This window comes from Mytilus galloprovincialis, chromosome 2 (genome assembly GCF_965363235.1).
Source record: "Mytilus galloprovincialis chromosome 2, xbMytGall1.hap1.1, whole genome shotgun sequence".
NCBI classification, from domain to species: domain Eukaryota; kingdom Metazoa; phylum Mollusca; class Bivalvia; order Mytilida; family Mytilidae; genus Mytilus; species Mytilus galloprovincialis.
In genome coordinates, this window is record NC_134839.1 from 38690892 (window position 1) to 38704891 (window position 14000).

The 14000-nt window shown below is 29.8% G+C and overlaps 1 protein-coding gene across 1 annotated transcript in view; it reads right to left on the bottom strand.

The window, feature by feature from the left end:
- LOC143062029 (uncharacterized) overlaps nt 1–14000 on the bottom strand; it is a 126463-nt gene that overhangs the window by 78083 nt on the left and 34380 nt on the right. Inside the window, exons 21-39 of the mRNA XM_076233881.1 lie at nt 13712–13881; nt 12957–13121; nt 12059–12181; nt 11492–11614; nt 11015–11146; nt 10277–10393; nt 9344–9610; nt 8927–9058; nt 8267–8392; nt 7747–7872; nt 7163–7294; nt 6669–6932; nt 6151–6264; nt 4210–4335; nt 3466–3600; nt 2482–2604; nt 1919–2173; nt 1122–1388; nt 301–564 (exon numbers count right to left, since the gene is read on the bottom strand). Of these exons, the coding sequence (XP_076089996.1) occupies nt 301–564; nt 1122–1388; nt 1919–2173; nt 2482–2604; nt 3466–3600; nt 4210–4335; nt 6151–6264; nt 6669–6932; nt 7163–7294; nt 7747–7872; nt 8267–8392; nt 8927–9058; nt 9344–9610; nt 10277–10393; nt 11015–11146; nt 11492–11614; nt 12059–12181; nt 12957–13121; nt 13712–13881 (3161 nt within the window). The remainder of the gene's footprint in view (nt 1–300; nt 565–1121; nt 1389–1918; nt 2174–2481; nt 2605–3465; nt 3601–4209; nt 4336–6150; nt 6265–6668; nt 6933–7162; nt 7295–7746; nt 7873–8266; nt 8393–8926; nt 9059–9343; nt 9611–10276; nt 10394–11014; nt 11147–11491; nt 11615–12058; nt 12182–12956; nt 13122–13711; nt 13882–14000) is intronic.

The following is a 14000-nucleotide window of genomic DNA, read 5'->3' on the forward strand; positions in this document are numbered from 1 at the left end:
CAGACATACTCACAAGTAATAATATTAGATGTCTCTTGCTGTGCAGACGTTGTAACAAATGTTTTATACACTGATACATGATAATTTTTTTATAATACTATTGGAATAAAAAATACATTTGTTTTAAATAGAATTGGAATAAAAAATGCATAACTATCCATAGTTTATTTCTTAAATTTTCAGAATACCTTCATCCGTGAGATGTTGAGATGAAAAAATTAAATCCATTTCTTTTCTTTTTTCAGATAAAGGTGGCAATAATTTAACTTATAACAGTTTACATCAATTTGATAAACTTACTATCACAGAGATTAGAAGAATTTTTCTGATATCCAGCATTACAGACACAATCGTAAGAACCAACAGAATTTTGACAAGTTGAATAGGGAATGCCGTCACAAGTTGTTGCATCATCACATTCGTTTATGTCCATGTCACAGTTGGTTCCCTCCCATTCATTTTTACAAGTACAACTACCATTAACATTGTTACAGTCCATTGTATTGGCAACAATACAAGTACAGGCCTGAGAACAGCTATGTCCATAGTTTGCACTGCCACATTCTGAAAATGACATTAAAATGATGCTTGAAAAGTGGGGGTATGTGAACAGACAAACAGGAAAAGAAATAAAATGCCTTGTTAGCTATGATCGAAAAATTAACAAATATATATGCTGCTTTTCAACTAATTGCAATTTGCATGAAACACAGTTGAGATTAAGCTTAAGCACAAAAACATATGAAATAAAAATTACAATCATCTTGGAAGAAAATAACCATATTATCGGACATTATTAAGATTTATGTGCAGTTGAACTGAATATTGTAAAGCTTTCAATTATGATATTTGATTTTGTAACTATACATTAGTTGTTCTCAGAAGTTCAAGTACAGGGTCATCAATAATACTGCTGTAAGTTCAGAACAGAAATTATTGTGAAAAATGATACAGGGTTATAATCGCAATAATTTAGCTCGCATTTTTTTTTTATATGAATAAAACATTATTACTCAATATCTCAAAAATTAAAATCGCATTTTAGTTTAAAATGACAAATTTATTATAATAAATGCACGCAATAATTGTTGAATTTACAGTACTTAAAAATATCAGCCTACCTTGGCAACTTCCATCAGCTATTTTCTGGTATCCAGTAACACAATTGCATTCATGGGTACCATTTAAATTGTTACATTCAGAATAAGATGTAGTGTTACATATATAGGGAGTAACTGTACACTCATCAACATCCGAAGAACAGGTGGTTCCTTTCCAACCAGTTTTACATGTACAACTACCATCAACATTATTACAGGAATCTGTATTGGTAACAACACAGCTACAGGTCTGTGCACAGTCTTTACCAAATGTGTTAGAACCACATACTGGAAAGGAAATGATTTAAGGTCAGAAATAAAAAAAATACTATGTTATTACCCTCTTATCTGATGGTATGGTTTGGGAGGTTTTCATTTCAGTTGAATAGGGAATGCCGTCACAAGTTGTTGCATCATCACATTCGTTTATGTCCATGTCACAGTAAGTATTTTTTTTAATTTTTAGGCCAATTTTCTCTATTCCCTTTTTTTACCATTACTCTCTATTCTATAAATATAATATCTGGATTATTTACTGTCTTCCAGTCAATATCATAAATAAATAAATATATAACCAAACAATTGAAGTCAAGTTGAGAAATACAAAACAGTTATAGATGAGCCTCCTCATGGATTTTTTATGGTGATTATTTGATTACCAGACCAAATATTTCATGATTATTTGATTACTTGAAAGTCTAGAACTGCATTTTTGATTATTTGATTATCTAGTTTAAAAAACAACTAATAATTATTTGATTACTTGGACAACCCCATGAGGGGCATCAAAGATAAAAAGACAATTTCCGAAAACTAACCTTGACAAACATCTGCAGAGTTATAATAACCCTCATTACAGATACAAACATAGGATCCATTGGTGTTTTCACACAATGAGTTAGCCTGGCATATTGTTGCGTTGTCACATTCATTGATATCTGTATCACAGTTATCTCCCTTCCAGCCAGTTTTACAATTACAATTTCCATCTGTTTTGTTACAAGAATTTGTGTTTTCTGTCACACATGTACAGTTTTCATTACAGTTCTGTCCCCATTCTCCTTCGGCACAAGCTTTTGAAATAAAATGTTGAATTCAGTTTAGTGTGTATATCAACACCATGAAATTTTTGTATGTCTTTATTTCACACAGACATACACATTTATCATGTTTATGAATATTTAAGTTTTTTTAAACTACATGTATTACTATAATGTAAAGAAAAAATATGTTAATGTATACTTAATACGATATTAATGTTTAACTACTTTTTATTTGTCCATTTCATAACATTTTTCCTACATTAAGAGTATAAATTTAGAATTGTTTAAACAAAAAAAAACGAAACATTAATTTTCTCTCCACACAATAAAATACCAACTTGTACAACTTTGTTCATCGCTGTCCAGTTTTGTACCATTTTTGGTACAGGAGCATTTGTATCCTGGTGTTTTATCAGTACACATATCAGCACATGGATTGCTTGGCTCACACTCGTCTATGTCTGAAATATTTAATAAATATACCCTTCTTTATTTATGTCGGTAATAAAGATAGAATTATAGACATTTCTTGTAAAATGTCAAAAATATTTATTAGTTATGTCATCTATAAATTAAAGATACTGTTAAAAAAATGTTTGGTGAAATAGACTTTTTCAGATTTTAATAATCATTATTAGTTTTTCTTTTTCTTTTGATCTTTGTCTGTAGTCATTACAATTTAATTAGTGAAGGGATTTATTTAGATTTACAAGAACCATTTATTGTGATTTATGCATTTCTGTGTTTTATTGAAATCAAAGACTCATTGACATTAATATTATCAGAGTTCCTGCATGTCTTGCAAACTTAATGACTGTAGCATTTAAAAAAAAAGAAAATATAGAAATGTTATAAGGTTCGTTATTTGTTGAAGACTGTGTAATGCCCTTTATATATATATTGGTTAGTTTTGTTGATGTCTTATTCAGAGTAGTTAGTAGATATATCCCATTTCTTTTATTCATAAGGATTATTCTTATTTACCATAACAATTGTAATTCTAATTTACGAACATAATGATGGATTAAGTTTTAACAATAATGTAAATATTATCAGTAATATCCATAGAGCACATTTTGCAAACCTTAACTGTCTCAAATCTATGTTCTATGTTCATTGGACCGTGAATTGGGGTCAAACTCTAATTTGGCATTAAAATAAGAAAGATCATATCATAGTTAACATGTGTACTAAGTTTCAAGTCGATTGGACTTCAACTTCATCAAAAACTATATTGAGCAAATATTTTAACCTGAAGCGGGACAGACGGACGCACAGACCAGAAAACATAATACTTTCGTAAATGGGGCATAAAAACCTACTTTCACAGATTCCAGTAATATTATCAGTCATGGTTAAATTGTATCCTGTAGGACATGTACAGTATTCTGCTCCATCAGATTCGACTGCACACGTTCCTGGTGCGGTACAATTGAAACTGGTACATTCGGTCTTTACTGTAAATTAAATAATAAATACATATATATATATTGCTATGCATACACAAATTTATTGTAATATTTTACTAGATTTCTTCATACATGATTGGTGCTTGATAAAATTTAAAAGCCCTTTTTGATCTTTTGATAAATTGCATTATAACAAATCTTATAATCATTTACTGGTATCCAAAAAAGGGTAAACAATTTGAATACAGTTAAATATATCCAAACACATAAGTCTGATAATTAAATCAATGTTTTATCTTTTAACAACCGACATGAAAATGTCTTAATAAAAAAGAATTACATGAAATGGGAGTTAATTCTATTTTTCAACTAGGATTATATGAAATGGGAGATAATTCTTATTTCCAACTAGGATTATATGAAATGGGAGATGATTCTTATTTCCAACTAGGATTATATGAAATGGGAGATAATTCTTATTTCTAACTAGGATTATATGAAATAGGAGATAATTCTAATTTCCAACAAGGATTATATGAAATGGGGGATAATTCTTATTTCCAACTAGGATTATATGAAATGGGAGTTAATTCTTATTTCCAACTTTGTAGTTAACTAGGTTGAGCAGGAATTCAGGATTTCTGGCAAAAAACTTACTGTTGCATGTCCTCTGGTCTGTTGGGCTGAGTATGTATCCATCATTACAAGAACATTTATAACTTCCTGGAGTATTAAGACAGTTCTGGTCACACTTGTTCAAGGTTGTGTCACATTCATTGATATCTACAAAATAAGATTTCTAATTATTAATCTAAACAATTTGATCATTAAAACAAGACTGAATATAAAAAATCATTTTAATATATTTTGGCGACCATTTCAAATTTAGTCACAACTCATAATATTTCTGTCTTTAACTCAATTACTTGTTTGTGTTTATCTATTTAAGCAGCCAATAAAAAAATTTCAAAGATTTCTGCATTTGGATTTTGAACTTTTTCTATATCAAGTTGTCTTTTCATTCAAAAAATAAGAGGTCAGGGTTACTAAAATATTCATACAACTTTTTAATTTACAATATCAAGACTATGAGCTATTAAATTGTTTTCCCCCTTAGAAAAATAATGTCAAGTCATTGATTGATTTTTTGTAGTGTTATCAACGGTTAACCGATTAACCAGTTGAACGACCGAATACTGAATACCAAAAACGCTAACCGGTTAACCGGACTTTTTTCAATTTTGATAGCTTTGATATGAATATAAATTGAAATCATTAAATTATTATGTTTTCTTTAAAAATTGTCGTCTTGGTGAATAATTTGACAGATCAATTGTCTAGTATATTGATTGCTATTGTTAATCCAAAAACATAGAATTAATTAGAACTTGTCTCTCAGCTCGGGGCAAGATCTTAAGGAAATATAATTAGTAAACATATTTTTTTAACAGTAATTTTAAATCAGTAATACAATTACATTTTACGATTTACTTCATTATTTCATTTTTGTTCTTATATTGTAAAGACCTTTATCTGAATGTGCAATCTCCGTTGTGCAAGGCTTTTTCATACTTTAAACGAAATGCTAACTCAAAAAGTGTTCAATGCAAAACAATGTGAATGTAATCAAAGCATATTTGATAGTACGAGTAACAAGCTTTGACTAAATCATTTCAAATTAAAACACTTCACATTATTTTCGAAGACAACAAGAGAAAATGAAAGAATCGTCGGTTTTAGACATATTGAATTTTACGATATTAAGACTTTTTTTCAATCTGAAGTTAGTACAAACGCCACAGTTGATACGATGTGTTTGATTATCAAAAGTCAAACTTCGTCAGGAATCTTCACATACAAGCCTATAATACCAAAGGACAAACTTCGATTCATCGTATTATAAAAACGTAAATATATGACTTTGATGGAAGGTTTTCATATTGACACTCATACCACATCTTCTTATATCTCTATGTATGGTACTATAGATAAAGCCTTCAATCATCAACTTAAACTATCGGTTAACCGGTTAATCGGTCGAACGATTATCCGAGTAACCTGTAAGGTAAAAGTGTATGATTTGACAACACTAATTTTTTGGGGTTCAAAACATGGTTTTTATAGTTTGTTCTAATGTTGTACTGTTATACCACTGTCACAGGTTAGGGGAGAGTTGGAATCCCATTAACACGCTTAACCCCGCCACATTTTGTATGTATGTGCCTGTCCCAAGTCAGGAGCCTGTAATTCAGTGGTTGTCGTTTGTTGCTGTGTTATATATTTGTTTTTCATTCATTTTTTTTAGATTTATTAGGCCGTTAGTTTTCTCATTTGAATTGTTTTACATTTGTAAATTTTGGGCCTATAACAGCAGACTATGCTCATTGTTGAAGGTCATAAGGTGACCTATAGCTGTTAATTTCTGTGTCTTTAGGACTCTTGTGGAGGCTCAATAGAAATCATACCACATCTTCTTTTTTAATATTAGCAAATCATACAACATTTTGCTGAATATATCCTTGTAGAATGCATAAGATTGTTATACCCCTTAGAACTTATGTAGAATTTTTCAACAAAATACTAAATAATCAATATTACCTTGACATTTGTCATTAGCATCTTTTGTAAAGCCAGTTCTACAACTACATGTATAGCTTCCATCTGTATTAGTACATAACTGATCACATGGATTGTTATTACACTCGTTTATATCTGAAAAAAGTAATCAGGTTTTACTTAAAAGCCCTCCAGCCATTAAAAAGAAATGAAATTATTCTGGAATTTTAAACTAGATTCAATTTCATCTACTTTTGCATGTTTAGAAAATCCAAGTCTCTGTGCAAAAAAAAATAAATGATCATGATGACATGTCACAATTTTTTTTTTAACGTAACCTTTTATTTAATGTATTTTATAATGTAGTTAAAACTTGATTAACAAAGATTGTATTACTTGATGTTTTATGGTTTAATTTGATATTATTTGGTTCTATTCAAGATTAATTAACTTTATTATTATTGTAAAAGATCTTTTTGTGGGGTTCAAATCTAACAGTATAGGAAAAAACATTTTAATAATAGTACTGAAATCAAAATCATGGATTTTTGTTCATTTACCAGTACAAGTTTCTGTGACTGTGTCATTCTGATAACCAGTCACACACTGGCAGACAAATGAGCCAGGTGTGTTGACACATCTTTGTTTGGGAGAGGTATTACATGGGTTGACTCCACCACTACACTCATTAATATCAGCATCACACAGTGTCCCCTGCCATCCTGATTTACACACACAACCAGTAATTCTGTCACACCTCTCTGCCCCAGCGCCACAGTTACATGTATTATTACAGTGATCACCCCAGTGAAACTGATCACAATCTGAAATGTACATAAACATTATTCCACCAATAAATCAGAAAATGTATTCGTTAATTCAATATGTCCATTTTTAGTTCAACTTTGATGACTTAATTCAATATGCTGCCAATTGCTCAATTGTATTAATACTGTAACAACAGCAGTTATTCATATCTAATTCAAATTAAAAAAAAAAATTAAAGAAATTAAAAAAAATTATGATTTAACTTTACTTAATATTTTGTACTTACTTGAACAAGTTCTTTTGTCATTCTCCAAAAACTGACCAATTGGACAACTACATTTGAAACTTCCTGCTATATTGGAGCAAGTTGACTTATCTGTACACAGATTTTTACTGTCATCAGCACATTCATTTATATCTACAAACAAAATATGCAAAATAAACACTTAAAGTTAAGATGTGGTAAAATTTTAAAGATAGAATATTCAATTCAATTTTTGTTCCATATTATTATAATGGGATATTATCATATTTCCATACATTGAGGAACATCTAGTCTTTGATTATAGTCTTAAATCTTTTTATGAAATTTTGGTTCATTTGTATTTGTTTCGAGTTCATTGTGGCGTCCAATTTTGCTGAACCAGTTTACATTTTTGTTTAAGAGCCAGCTGAAGTTAGCTTCTGGGTGCATGTTTTTCTTAGTGGGTTGAAGACCCATTGGGGGCCTTAGGCTGTCTTGCTCTTTGGTTGGATTTTAGTTCACAACAAAGTCCTTTATTATACATGTTATGTGAACACAGAGTTTAATATCTGAGACCATCAAATGACACTGATCATATACAGTAAAACCAATTAACAGTGATTTACCTGTACAAGTCTGGTTATCAGCCAGTAGTACATATCCAGATTGACAATAACAAAATGCAGTGTTGTCTTTTAGTCTGCATGCATAACTACAGGTCAGATTACTCAGGGTACCACATGGATCAGACACTAAAAATGGAAATCATAAACCTCATGTTTTTATCAATTGTAAAAATTCTTTGAAGAGTATAGTTTTAATAAGAGGAACGTAACAAAAAAAAAGTTAAAAGTTATTATCAGCAAAAAAGCATCATAGATATTGCGATAGAAGAGTTCTTAAAATCTATAGTATTTCTTTTTAAATGTTCACTATAATTCAATATAAAGAAACTTTTTTAATATACAGAAACTTATTTCATATACAGAAACTTTAATTTAATATAAAGAAACTTAATTTAATATAAAGAAACTTATTCAATATACAGAAACATATGCAATAAAAGAAACATTTTCAATGTAAAGAAACTTATTTCATATACAGTAACTAATTTTATATACAGTAACTTATAACTAATTAACCTACCTTGTTTACAAGTTTTTCTGTCAGTGTTGAGTTCATAACCAAAGAAACATCGACAGTTATAACTTCCCACATTATTGACACAGTCTTGTTCACAATCATCAGACTCTGTTGTGCACTCGTTTACATCTGAAGTATATCAAAGTTTTTTAAATTAAGATCTATTACTACCAACTACCGGTAGGTCAAAAAGCAATAACATTTCCAGTGGTTTTTATATTTTTGTCATTCAGAAAATTAAGTGAAATGGAAAATCTTTCATTGTTTCTGCAAATTTTATAGATTTTGGATGATTTGAGTCTGAAATACTGTATAAATATAAACACTTGTCTGTTGTTGAAAACTATGTTTCTCTCTAGAAGTCTTTTGAGTTATTTTTGTCATAGGGTTGGTTTCTTATTGGTGTATCATGTTTAACAAGCAGAGCAATGAAAAAGTACTTTTGCTTTTAGCGCCACAAAAAATATTTTCGGGGTAGGCACTAGGTGTGCAACTTACAAATAAGCCCCTGTTTATTTGAACCATAAACTCAAAAGTTTGCATGATGTCATTTAAACTTGGAATCTCTCAAAAACTTAGATCTCAAGGGATCTCTACTATGAACTATATAGTTATATTAGATTTATTCTCTAATGTTTTATATTTTTACAAGTTTGATCTTACCTTCACATTCATATGGATTTATTGTTTGGTAGCCAGTGTTACATCTACAGGTATATCTGCCATCTGTATTTTGACACGTTGAAACTGTTGCTGAACAATTGTTCGTTGTTGCACTACTACATTCATTTATATCTAAAATTAAGCATAAAGACATGAATTTGAAACATTGTGGTGGCGAACTTTATTTATATGAAATAGAACAACAATAAAAGTATTGAACCTCAAATTTCATTAATCATAAAGTTTGTCATCTTTTTTTTTTCCTTAACATAATCTAGAAATTGCTTAAAAAATCAGTTATTTCCTAGTCTGACAAGAAAATTGATTTTAAACAATGAAAATAAAAACAAGACTCATTTTACAATGTGTGTTTATGAAATACATTTACAATTGTACATAATTCTACCGAAAATTTACCTGCACAAGAAACGCTATCGTCTGCAGACAATTTTTCATAACCGGATCCACAATTACATTGATAGCCGCCATCTTCGTTTACACAAGTCTTGTCGCCATTTATACATATGCCTGGATTATCTACACATTCATTGACATCAAGTTCACAATTAGCTCCAGTCCAGGCGCTGTTACAAACACATCCACGACTAGGATCACACCTGTCAGCCCCTGGTCCACAGCTACATTGACTTGCACAGTTGTCACCATAAAATGGATTCACACAGGCTGTCATAAGATAGAGCAAGCTTGTTAATACACATAATCAAATACAATATATGCTTATATATTATATCAGATTGTATTGATGATAAAACTGTACCTTCTCAACACTTTAAATTTTGAGAGACTGCCAAAGTACCAGTTGTTTTTTAGTGTTTTTATTTTATTTTATTGAATTGAATTGCTGATAAATTGTAAATTTTTAGTACTTAACCAAATTCCACAAAAATTTTATTCTGGTATGAAATATTAATCATCATACATTTTCAGGAACTCTATCTAAATACTTCACACAAGCGTCTGTTCACCAAACGAGTTTAATTTATTATAATACATTTTTGTACAAGAAAAAACATAAGAATTATTATCAACATTCTATTAGTCTTTTGACAAGTCTGTATCTCTGATTGTTTTTAATGGCTTAAAAGATACAAATAGAGCTATTTCTTTTAAACTAATTAATTTGTTTAATTATGTGAAGGGCAATAATTTTTCGAGAAAAAAAAATTGCAAGGGATTTTAACGATTTTTCGCTTTTCTTGTCTTTGAAGACGTTATGTTATGAAGGATAGCTAGTATATTAATATCAAACTCATATATATTCAATACAGAGATTGTGCATCACGCCAATCAAATATTCAACTACAGGCAATACTTGTCTATAATTTTTACCTGAACAAGATGTTTTATCAGCATTTAATTTGAATCCTGTATAACAGGAACAGATATAACTACCAACAGTATCCTGACAGTTCTGTGTACACACATTAGCATCACATTCATTTATATCTGAAATGTAAAGTTTTTGAATTGTTGCAGAAAGATTGCCACATGTATTTATTCACATACGCTGCATATTACTGTGTGAAAATTTCATTTTAGAGTATTGTCTTATGACAGGAATTTTAATATCATGTAAAAGTATATTACACTAGGAGCAATGATATTTAACAATATATATACATATATATATGCCAGCGTATGTTGTTCTTTTCGAATAAGGTATGTAAAACATATCAATATCCTATCTGATATATACATATTGTTGTTTTACAATCAAAAAGAAGAAATTTCATCCTGCTATTCTAATTGTGGCTTTTGCAAATCGAACTTTTTTAGTGTACTAAACAAGTCAGCAATCTGTAATTCAGTGGTTGTTATTAGTTGATAATCTGTGATAATTGTTTTTTGTTCATTATTTTTGCATAAATAAGGCCCTTGATTTTCTCCCTTTGTCATGCTGTTTATTTTGTTATTAATTTATTTTTACAAAACATTATGAATCTTGTTAATTGCAAAAGACTGTATAATAACCTCTAGCGGCTCAAATCTAAGTCATTAGGTCTCTGGTGGATAGTTTTCTCATTGGCAATCGTACCATATTTTACATTTAATATAATTGACACTTACTAGAACAATTGCCACTGGTTATATCAAGTAGAAACCCTTCTTGACATATGCACTCCCATTTTCCTGGATTTGTAGTATTATTACAACCATATTCACATGTTAAATTCTGCAGTGCACAGAAATTAAATATTGCTGTAAAAAAGATAAAAAAAATAATCAATCAGTAATTGCAAGACTTGGAAGAGCAGGATAATGTCTTAATGAAGTATATATTAACATCTTTGATTAAAAATTATTGGATACAATAGAGTTAATATATTACCTTACAATGTACGCAATTCTTATAGTATATAGCTACCTTCACAACAATTTCGATAATCAACTTTTGATAATCATCTGCTGAAAGTTACATACAATTTGCATTTTCAAATTATATTAAACAAAAAGGGAAACAAGACTAAAACAATTACCTACATTCAATACACCTTCCTATTATATATGGTTAAAGTTGTGACTTAGGTTTTAAATTACACTTACTTTGATTACATTTACCATCAGCTATCAGCTCAAATCCATACACACAACTACATGTAAAGCTTCCATCGCTATTAGCACAATTTTGATCACAGCCACTTGTCCTTTCGGTGCATTCGTCAACGTCTGAAAATATAATTAAAATGATCTGAATTTATTACAGGTTAAACTTGATTGTGCAAGTTGATTTTTTTATGTTTATTATTAACAGTTCTCATTTCTGTATTGCTAAACATTCAAATAGGATATCATATAATTCATTGAAATTTTATCAATTTATACTCATGTCAATTCAAATTGTGTCAATGTGTTTACCATAATACTTTTTTTACGTAGTTTATTGGAATAGGACTATATAAAGTTTGTTATTTTTTACTATCCATTTTTTAAAAAGAAAAATTGCCAAAGTCAAGTTTCCGTAGATAGAAGCTTAATGCATCATTTTGCATGAACTACAGACTGAAACATCTGCTTGGAAAGTTACAGAGGTTATTTTTAATCTTTAACATAAAAATGTTTTAAACATCATTTATTTTGATTGAGCCTAAATTAAACTTATCTAGTACAAACCTTGACATTCAGAACCCACTTTTCGGAACCCTGCAAGACAGTTGCATGTAAAGCTTCCATCTGTGTTTGTACAATTACTGTTTGCTGGACAGTTATCTGTTCCATCTAAACATTCATTTATATCTGAAAATAAAAGAATCATTTTAATGGCAATGATCAAACTCCATCACTTTCAAAGTTGACCTTTTTTTTTCTTCAATTGACATATAATATTATAAGAGTTATGAGAAAAAAAGTAGGAAAATACCTCAGAGTAATGAAAATCATTACAGGAAGAAACCAACATTGTGGATTGGTGATGTAATATAAAAAAAAAAGAAATCATGTGTTCATCAATTATAAAGAATGATCGATTTGTCATTTTTGGAAAATTCATTTGAAACATCAATGAACCAAATTCCTTCAATAAGAGTTTGTGTGTGTGTGTCAAGGGTTAATAACTACATAAGATGTATGTTTCATTAGAATACGTTATTCTGATTGGCTAACTGCAATCTAGCGTTATTCCTTAATCAACTTCATTTTAAAATGAATTTTAATATTCAGGTTGACACGTGCTTCTACAATAAAGTGCACAAGTTAATAAAAGAAAAAACTTGATAGTAATAGTGTTTTCATGATCATAGCGAAAACATATAATTATATTTAAGTATTGAATGCTTCTTTTAGTAATTTCATAGGGTTGTAAAAAGCGTTGACCGTGTGCACATTTTAAGAATGTACTTTGGTCAACGATTTTACCTGCCAATGAATTTACAAAAAGAAGCATTTAATACTTAAATATTAAAATATTCAGGCTTAACCTTTACTGTTTAAAATTATAATGAATAGGGTTCTTTATTTATGCCCTCATTGCAATTAGAATAATTCTTAATTCTTAATCGATCTCTTGGTTTACCTTCACATTTTTCGTCGGCTGTAATAGTATAGCCTAGTGGACAATTAGAACAGTTGTAACCACGACCAAGTGATATTTCATCAGCTGGTAATAAATCTAAACAGGTACGTCCCAAAGCACATGGGTTATCAGCACAACCATCTGTATTGATTTCACAGTCATCACCTGAAAAAGGGAAGAAATAAAGGTTTGTATTTATTTATTGTATATGTCCTCCGTCTACATATGACTTGTCAATCTTACTGGTATTTCATACAAAGCAAAAAGATACAAATGTTTTTCTCTCTCAACCTCAGGGTCACACTTACACAGTGGTCAGTCACTCAGCTGCTTTTCATTCTGGTTTTCTTACAGTTTTATATATGAAAAATTTTCAGGAAAAAAATGATGCAAAATTGGACAAATAAAACAAGAAAAGATTTTTTTGAGGAAGAAAGGTTCCCAAACTGGTGTCCTTCCTATGTGATTTTAGGCTGATAATTTCACAAGTGTTAAATTTTACAGTTTTAAACATCGCACATTTGACTGAGTTGATACAACACCTGATGTAACTGCAAGATTATAGGGAATAAAATATATAAGTGCAAAATGTTTTTTCTGGAACCTGTTTTGAATTAGATTCCAATACTTTTAAATTCTATATAACAGAACATTGTATACTTCCCATAGCTGAATTCCAGATGTGGTTATCTGGCAGATGCAATCTTAAATCAAATCACAACTATATTTTTAATAAAAAAAAAATATGTCCTTACCAGACCAACCAGTTGTACAGTTACATGAGGCAATGACGTAGTTTGGATTGGATTCATTTCTCAGATTGTCATAGTCACATGTTCCGTGGTCACCTGTACATCCACTACACGCCATAATGATCACCTCTATAGCGTCTGCTGTTATACCATCACTGTCCACAGTAGTTACCCTGTGGAGTTTATGTAAAATAATTACACATTTATATACACAATTTAATCAAAGTCTGAAAGAAAATTAATATTCCTCAATTTACAAAATAGCATTACAAAATAAAATAGAAAATATATA